General features: G+C 40.6%; 1 protein-coding gene across 1 annotated transcript; it reads right to left on the bottom strand.

The window, feature by feature from the left end:
* Window positions 1-5,345: 5,345 nt before the first annotated feature.
* Window positions 5,346-9,739, bottom strand: rhov (ras homolog family member V). Its single transcript, XM_042503801.2, has 3 exons — window positions 9,377-9,739; window positions 9,009-9,067; window positions 5,346-8,124 (listed from the first exon to the last, which is right to left on the bottom strand). The coding sequence occupies exons 1-3, from the start codon at window positions 9,579-9,581 to the stop codon at window positions 7,678-7,680; spliced, it is 711 nt and encodes a 236-aa protein (XP_042359735.1). The 5' UTR covers window positions 9,582-9,739; the 3' UTR covers window positions 5,346-7,677.
* Window positions 9,740-9,979: the final 240 nt, after the last annotated feature.

Raw genomic sequence — 9,979 nt, 5'->3', positions numbered from 1 at the left:
AGGAGAATGGGCAGGCAGATGAGTCCTGCAGAGAGAACAGTGGGTTGATAAGATTGCAACACCTGTAGTGAGTAAACCACCACTCAGACTTTCATAAGATGACGTCTGTTTTTCGTCATAAAAGACAGCTTGCATTCACAATAGACAAAACTTGTGGATTTCACAATTAACAAACAGCACTGAGTTGTGTGGCCTGTATGGGTAAGATTTCTTTTTGACAAGCGTGCATTTGTTGCATGCTTTTATGTGAAGCATTGTATCTTGTGTGTTTCTTGTTTGTGTAACTTTGTATAGTTTCTGTACTCTGTGCTGTTTGCAATAGATGTAGAATATTTAAAACATGTGCATCCTTTTTAAAGACATTAAAGAAATAAAATAAAATGAATGTACAATCTAAACTAAAAGATGTGTTTACTGTTTTAAATGTATTGTATAAAGACAATAGTATCAGTCCATTAGAATAAGAACATGCTTTAGGGATTTCATTTGAAACATTATAATCTCACACCAGCAGTTAGTAGCTGTAGCAGCAACTATATGAGTCACTAGTCTTACAGTTAATGATAAATAATTGATAATTTGTCCTTTCTTTAACACAGGTGCATGTGTTGAAGCAATGGTTCACACACCCACTTCTGCTAACTTTAACTTTGTACGAGAATTAGTCGTGTTTGTGTAAGTAGCCTTATGGGAGGCTTTACACCTCTGTTAACATTAGCACTTATATAAACACTGACTGTTGGTGCTGCACAGTATTGTCTTTGTGTATTGCCTCTGTGACGTGTATTGGTCTTATGTGTATTTTCTTTATATGAGCCTGCACTCTACAAGTGTAGGCCCAAACACAGACACAAAACAACTTAAAATAAATGCAAAGCAGCTGCAAAGTGACACAAAGAAACACAGAACAATTACAAAAAGGAACAATGGGACACAAAATAGATACACAAAGACTTAAAATGACCACAAAGAGACACAAAATGACAAGAAAGAGAAAAAAATGACCCATAAAAGACACAAAATTACTACAAAGAGACACAAAAATACTACAAAGTGACACTAAATGAGCACAGGCAAAAACCGATCAGAAAGTCACACACAATGACTACAAAGAAACACAAAATAACCACAAGTAGACACAATTCAACCAGAAAAAGACACAAAATGACAACAAAGAGACACAAAATAGCTACAAGGAGACAATTTATGAACACTGAGAGACAAAATGACTATATAACACTGAAAATCAACTAGGAAGGGAATTAAAACAGCCACAAAGAAACATTAAAAGACTTAACAGATGCAAATCAACTACAAAGAAGTAAAAATGACCATGAAAAATGCAAAGCAACTACAAAGGGACACAAAACAACCACAAACAGGGGCTAAACGTCTAAAAAGTCTGCGTGTCCTGCTCTCACAGTGCCGTAGAGGTGAAGGGGCCTTCTGTAGGTTTGAGCACAGGGGCCCAATGTCTCATAATCCACCCGTGCGTTTGACATAATAAAGTTACAAGAGTAACGATATGATTGTGAATTCAGTGAAAGCACATTAAAATTGCCAACATCACACACCAGTCTTCTCTCACACAACAAAATAACACATTTCACATCTGAGCTGTGGGGCGAGCTGCTAATGTCCCAGACATCTTCGGGTTGTCAGCGGCAAAATGAGCCCAGAGTCAGGCCTGTTTGAAGTGCTAATCGCCTCGTCATCGCCAGATTGTGAAAAGCCGTCCTCAGCTGTTTCATCTCAAAAGCTGCATGTGCTTCAGCTGTGCACCACTTTGATCATGTGCGTTCATTGACGGTCACTCAAACGTCATTATGTCCCGTGATGAGTGCAGATAAACAGACAACCAAACATTGACAAGATACAGCAGAGAGAAGTGTATCTGGCGGATTTTAAACCTTTGGAAATGACATTAAAGCATCTTGCAAAATGATCTTGAGATTATCGGCTCTTGACTTTGCAAGTGTTGGGAAGCTGTTTGCATATTAACCTCCTCATGTGCATGAATAAAGAGTGCAGAAGATTTAGAGAGGCGCTAAAGCTGTTGACTGTGGGACAGAAACAATCGTTGTTGCCTGCAGGCAGAGTCACTGTCAGGAACTGGGACAATTCTCACTGGCTTTGCTCAACACCGAAACTGACAGTTTATGTTTTGACAGAAATAAAGGGAGTTTTTTTCCTATCAGCAGTTGTACAGTTAATGTGACTGACATGTTTTGTTATGCAAATGAGCCATAAAAGTGCATTACATGGGAAACGGGGGAAAAGTCAGTGGTATACAATAGCCGCAGCATGTTTTACCCATGTTTTGGCAGTAAAATATAAAGTTGCTGATCAATAAATGGCAAAATTAACACATTTTTTGTTTATGTTATGTCATTTGAACTCTACCATTGAATCATAAAGTCACACACATTTATCACAGATTCTCAGAAGGAAATGGCTGTGCCCTGATCATTTTATTTCTGCAATTTTGCACAAATTAGTGTATTATTGGGATTGGATGTGGGATATAAGGAAAAATAAACAGACTCTTTACTTACAATAACTGTTTTATTCACACCACAATATACTTTTTAAATAAGGACTGTAGAACTGTATAGAACTGATTTTATGTGAGTCTTGTGGATGTGAATGCCTTTTTTTATTTTGTTTGAGCCTTCTAACCAAAGGCAGTTTTCTGTCACTATTTGATAGATAATACAGTTTTTCAAATTTTGAATCTTGAAATTGTATAACCTCGTCTTTTGTACTTTATTTTACATCAGATTATATCATTATTGTATTGCTCCACTGACCTGCCCAGGGACTACGGGCAGAAAAACAAAGCATCTCTCCTCGTTTTATATAAGCTTAATGTTTTGTCGTGCGCTGTCGCTGTCAAAATAAATGACATTAGATCCAACTAAACATTAAACAATACAAAATCACAACAGTTTTTTTTCTGTGTGAAAATGACTCTGTGAGCCGTGCCAAGTCCTCCCGAAAGCACAACTGTTCAAACTGTCAATTTGGGTGACCGAGAAGCCGCAGCAGCGAGCCAATGGGCTTTGTCCTCGGCCAGGCAGACCTGTCGGTGCACCTGCTGATTCCCAGGCCTCCTTGCCAAACTTTGACTACAGTGAAACCCAGAAAGAGTGAAACTGGCCCCGAGCCAGAGGAAGAGCCTGTTGACTCCTTCTGACACAATCGTTACAAGCAAAGGGGATCCTGGGAGGAGGACCGGCCCTGCGTGAAGATGAGAAAAATAGATGACTAACCATGAGAAGAGAAAGAGAGGAGGAGGAACAGTTCACTGAACTCCTGGGAACCTAAAACCTGTCCTGCATCACCTGCACGATTGCTCAATGCGTAACCTGTACATGTCTGTGTTTGAATCGTGTGCGAGTGTATTCATTGAACACAAGACATTTTGTCATATTAGTATTTATGTGGAAGAATCTTGCAGAGCATCTGAGTTTTTGTGTGAGTTTCTGTCTTTTTTCCTTGTCTTCTGAAAGACAGAAAAACAGGTTCAGGGGGAAAGAGACATAAATAAGACATGACATTTTAGTGTGTTTCCCAGACGAGTCTCACGGGCTGCTTTGACCCAGGGCTGCAACCACTCAAGATGTTAATAACCATAGTCCTCCTGACCTTCACCTGCCCTCACGCAAACCAGATCAGCCCTCACCCTCCTGCAAAACACAGCTGAGAGATGCCTTTCTGTACGTTCAGCTTTGGTGGTATTTATGTTGTTTTGTTTCTTGACTTCTCTCATTCACAATAACATTACACTCGCAAAATTAATTGCTGAGATTTGTGGATGTGCCAATGTCACTTCAATGAACAAACACAACCTGTCATGTGATCCAACCTGTTCTCATTACAAACTTGTCAAAAAGCACCACTCTGTCAGTGCTTGTGGTGCCAAAAGCCACTTTCTGCGTCCACATGCAACACGCAAGGACGGCGTTACATGATACAATCGAAAGATTGAAGTGTGCATCCACTCATGGACGAGACGTTTGTGCTCGTAACAATGTGAGATGTAAACATTAACGGCGTACTCGTCGGCTGCGCCATAATGTCATCAAGCTCAGCGGCGCTAGGTGAGCTAGCAGCAGATGCACACTTCCCTCTGCGCAGCGATACAGGTTGATGGGTGTAATTCCGTTGAAAGAAAATAGTTCCTTCATGAAATTGCTCACACAAGGTCTGTGTATTATCTTGAATAACCGGGTCATGATTCCTGGAAAGAGACATTGCTGCTGAGTTTTTCAAATGTACAGCTTTGGTGCTTTGAGCACCACAAGCTGAGTGCCATCTAGTTCTATTATATTGGAGAGAAAGCCATGGTCGATATCTCCAACACTCACACCAAAACAGTCGAGACTGATATAATAGCACTTTTGGTAACGTCTTTTATTGTTTTGTTTTTTTTAGATAAAAAATTTTATTAGAGTTAAATCCTCATATCGCTCCTAATGACAGTGGATCAGGCTTTTCCAAACCTGGCTGGCACCGACTGGTCCCTGAGGGTCAAATCAAAGTTCATCACGGGTCCACTTGCGTCAGCGGTGTTGGATAACAAAACACCAGCTCCTCTCCCTGACCTCTCCGCTTGAGGTCAATAGCCTGAGACGAAGGATGTCCTGCTTTAACCCATCGATAACAGCCGTTCAAACAGAACCCTGACGCGTGATGGACGGCACACTGACTAATGACAAACAGATTGCTGATGAATTGGTGTGTTTTTATCATCTCGCTCATCTGTGACTCATCCGCCGCGCTTTGAACAAATGCAGTGCACAGCTGTCAGGTCCATGAGTGTTTTGTAACCCCCCTCTGCTGTGTCTCTGTGTCATGTTCACAAAGAGTCCTCTAACTCAAGCTCAAATAATTGTTTTTACCTTTTCGGACAAATGCTATTTTTTGCATGTGGCCCTCTGTTGTTGTGATAAACCAGCACACTGCTACTGTTATTTCACAGTCGGTGGATCTGACTCCATCACACTCCCATGTCTCTGTTCTTGTTGAAAAAGGCACAATCAAACTCAGCCATCAGTCACAGCATGGCACTGCCAAACCCCATCAGCCGTCATGTGGATTGCATTAGAATCAGCCGAGGCACAGCTGGAGGCCAGAGGTTACTTATGCAGCCAGAGATGGTTCAGGAAAAGTACCTGGAGTGGTGAGAAGGATTATTCAGACTCCCCGCTGAGAACAATGCACCCTGCTCTTCCCTGCTTTTGGCAACTCCTCCCTGAATGTAAAACCACTATCAGACTCGATAAGTTGTGAATTGCGCACTCGTAACATTGCTGTTCTAAAAATACACGTAACACAGGAGCTGTAATATGCACTTCATTTATTTGCATCGTATCACTCCCGCGTGTAAAAAGGACACACAGGTTACAGAGAGCAGTAGCAGTGATACAAAATGTGACATGTGGAGTACATAAAGGCTGTTAAAATCCACGTCTTATCTATTATTTCATACACATAAACATGAACTGTTTGAACAAACAGAATAAGCTGACTTCCACAAGAAGTATATTAAAAACCCTGCCTCTGGTCATTTATACACACCAGATTCATTTTTAGCACAGACATCACAGACTTTTTCTTTTAAAGTGTATCTTCTTACACACATTCAGGCAGAGGCAGTTAACCCTTTGAAATCAGGATTGACATCAGTTTTCTTGCACTGCATTCAGACGCCTTTCACAAGCTAGTTAACCCTTTGAAACTGAGCAAATTATACAATTTTGAAAACATGGGGAAAAGGCCAATGAGCAACTTGGTAAGAAATGTCCTGGAAATTGCAAGAAATCAGTGAAGAAAATGCCTTCAAAAATAGTTATTTCATTAGAAAATTAGCGAAAACATTTGTGAAAATGTCAAGAAAACTATAATTATTATACTTTCATATTTAAAGAAAATATTCCAGAAAAAAAGTAGAATATATATTTTTTCTCAATTTTCAAGATTTTATTAGGTTATTTTCTTGTTTTTTTTCTTCTATTTAACTTTTCTCCTTCTGCCCTTTTTAAGGTATTTTTTTGTCTTGTACCTATTAACTAATCTCTGGCTAATTTTTGGACCAAGTCTGGTTAAGTTGCTCAGTGCCATCTCTCAATGTTTTTTGAAAAAAATAAAAAAAAAATCCAACCAATTAGCTGAGGTTTTGAGGGGTTAAGCATCCACAAACACTGTACACATCGGCTAGTGAGGAGATAAGGAGTGTATTGATCATGTAAACAAAGAGAGGCGAATTAGAAAAGCCCCGCTGATGGTGGTGGGAGGATCTGCAGAGTGGAAGTCAAGACTCCTGCAGTGTTTGCTTTTACAGATGCAGATTAATGGGGGACAAAAAAGCCAAAGCTCCCATCATGCAACCTTTCCCCTCACACAAGGGGATTTTCAAACTGAGCCGGGGGAAATGCGTTTGCTTTGGATTTGTCACAAACAAATTGTCCTGCTGTTTCACGATGAGTTGATAAAATTCCAATAAAAAGATGTCACAGTGATACGATTGTCAGGTGATTCACTTGAAGGCTAGAAAACCAGCCAGGGGAGCTTTCACACACAGGTAAGAATGTGGTGCCTCACACTGCAACCTGAACATGCAGCATATAAATAGTAGCAAGTCAGTAACGAGTACAACAGAGAAGTGGCTAACGCCCATCTGCACAAACACAAACCCGCACACTTTCTGTTTCTCTCTCTCACTGACATTAAAAGGCTGCAGCTGGTAGCAAAGCACACCATGCAAATATACAAAATTTACATGATGGCCTGTCCTGTCTCTGCGGCTGCGTGTTGATGTGTTCCTTTACATTTCACTGCCTTCTTCTGTCTAATGGCTGCAATGGCTGATGCATGAAAGCATATATACTTTGATTTTAATATGCAAGATACGTTTGCAAACATTTGAATATAATGTAAACAACAATGTTGTCCTGTGAAACCTGACTCTCAGTCCTCTGCTGTCTCCACAGATGTTAAGGCCCTGACACACCAAGACAAAAGTCAGTCGTCGGTCAATGTTGGGCTGCAGGTGAGTGTCTTTCGCCCTACTTGCTGAAGTGTGTCCCTCGTCATTGTCATTGTCAGCTGATTCAGCATTTCAAATAGAACTAAAAAAGACCCCAATGCCAAAAGAAATCACTCTTTTGGGGAGTTCAGCTCAGCCCACAGAAGAGACAAAGAAGTACAGAACATACATGCCATTTGGGTCTTCGCGATGTGTTCAGGTGCAACTTTTCGCCAACATGTTGGGTAGCCTTTTGCATTGTATCTTGATGAAGGAGGTCAGGTTTGGTTTAGGCAAAAACAAAAAAAACTACTTGGTTGGGGTTAGGATAAGACTGTGGTTGACCTTAGTCATGTCAGTTGACTTCAGTGACTGAAGACTAACAAACAAAAAGGCGATGTAAGGCGATGCATTGGTCAGCTTTGTCGCCACTAGTTCTCTGATGCTGGTGCGATGTGTCTAGGCTTTTAGCTCCCAATACTTACTGTGCTTATGTCTTTTTTTTTCTCCTTGCACCATTTGGCATCCCAGAGAAAAATAAGCCAAATGATGCTAAACTGCCACAGACCAAAGCTGTGACAACAAGCAAAAGATTTGAATAAGTTAAAGTTTCTGTTCACAACCCACAGGGTTCACAGTTTATGAGTTCAGACGAAGCAGAAGAACTTCTTCCAGCTGCACCTGGAGAACGCTTTAGTGCGTCTGTCAGAAAACCTCCTCTTCTTCGTCTTACGGGTTTTGTTCTTTATGGCAGCAAAGATTGCCGCGTCAAATGCCTCCTTCAAGTTTTTCTGCGTGAGTGACGAACACTCTATGTAGTCTGTGGCCCTGATCTTGTCCGCCATGCTTCGGGCCCGTGAGCTCGGGATGGGCTTGACGTGAGATTGGTCCAGGTTGATGAGGACGTTGACGTCCAGCAAGAGGTCCGACTGAGTGCCGACGAGAACGATGGGCGAGGACGGATTGTAAGCCCGGATCTCTGGGACCCACTTCTTGGTGATGTTGTGGAACGAGGTGGGGTTGACCATGCTGAAGCACAGGAGGAAGACGTCGGTGTGGGCGTAGGACAGAGCCCTGAAGTCATCAAATTCCTCCTGAGGGGAACATGAAGAAGGAAAGCGCAGGTTAGAGGTAATTCAACTATGTGCAGACATGATTGTGGAATGAGTGAAGGGGATGAGTCACTAGGAAAAGATTAATAATATTCAGGGTGAAATCATGTTATTGAGTCACACACTGGATGAAGCAAGTTTGTACCACCATAGATTGTCTTTTATTAACAAAAACCTGTAAATAATAAAACAAAGGGGATTTGAAATGAGGTCTGGGAAATATATCATCATTATAAGGGTATCAAATGAAATTAGATATCACTTTATATTTTGAAAACTTTAGTACAAGGGAGTGGGTGTCATTTCAACGTTGGGAATGACACATGTGAAACAGTGGGTTTGGGGGTCCTCTGCCAGAAAATTTTGACAATCAGACACTTTGTTTGCTCTAATTAGTCTCTTTTTTATAAAAATTGCTTTTATTGTCGATTTTCTGTTTCTTTTTTTGTAAAACTACTATTTCCTTACTTGCTGTTTTATGGTACTTACTATGCACTTTCATCAACTGGAATTAATTTCTATGCACCAATTTGTGCCTTTTATGCATCAGTTTATTTTGACGCCTGCCTGTAAGTATGTTATTATGTTTATATATATATATATACATTTATTGTATTTTGATTTGCAAACATCAAGATCATCACATTATAGTTATTGAGATATTTCGTCAAAAAAATATTGTGATTTTTGATTTTCTCCATATCATCCATCCCTAATTTGATATATTATGATATCACAAATTGGGGACAACCAAAACCCTGTAAAATAAATTGGTGGTATCTATCTACATTATTTCTTCTCTATGATAATAATTCTAAAATAAATAATAATAACCATAATAAATGAATAAAAACAACAGGTCTTACCTGTCCAGCAGTGTCCACAAGCTGAACTTTGACTGGAGATCCTTCCACTTGGACCTGACCTGTTAGAAACCAGTACCACTTTAAAATTTGGTTCATTTTAAACACATCCAAATATATAAACAAAGACATAAACATCAAAATGAACATATGGTTGATAACATGCATGTGCAAATACAAATGTACATCTATAAGCTAAATTTAACTCACGTTTTTCAAATTAAACTTACATAAGGGTCACAGTTACATACTGAAGCAAAGAAAACACACCAGCTTTTATGCAAATATGTGTCACAATTAAAACCAGCGGATCCTTATAAGTAAACTCAATCTCGGACATACTGTGAAAGGCAAAATAAAAGATCACTTACCAGAAAAGACATCAAATCCGGTCTGCTGGTATTCTGTCGGGTATCCATTGGAGGTGTAGCTGATGATCATACTGGTCTTCCCGACGGCTCCGTCTCCGACCAGCATGCAGCTGATGACCCCGGGCTCCAGCTCGTCCTCCCGGGTCAGCCCGCAAGCGGAGGGGACTCGGGACTCGTGGTAGAAGTAATCCATGTGAGGTGGCATGTCGAGCCGCACATTAAACTAGTGGTCAAAGACTCTCCTCCTGGCTGATTCCTGTGAGACTGGATACTGAGAGACAGTTTAGGTCTGTCTGTGTATGTCTGTCACATACCGGCGGGCTGCAGATCCTGTTCTGAGTGAGGAGGGACATGTGCGGGGTGGGTCGGGTCTTTAGGGGAAGTTTGTGCTCAGACAGGTTGTGATTTACATAAACACTCCCCCATACACACACACACACACACACACACACACACACACACACACGCACAGAGGGAGATAGCGAGCAAATCAACAGAAGTGGAAGGAATTTTCGGACTTTACATCCAAGTAAAAGAAGTACAATAGTGTAAAAATACTGTCTTAAAAGTAAAAGTCCTGCATTCAAACTTATATAAGTAAGA

Source organism: Plectropomus leopardus, chromosome 16, assembly GCF_026936395.1.
Source record: "Plectropomus leopardus strain MGB_pleo_1.0 chromosome 16, ASM2693639v1, whole genome shotgun sequence".
Classification (NCBI taxonomy): Eukaryota; Metazoa; Chordata; class Actinopteri; order Perciformes; family Serranidae; genus Plectropomus; species Plectropomus leopardus.
Note: the sequence above shows the minus strand (reverse complement) of the source record. Positions and strands in the feature narration are given on the sequence as shown.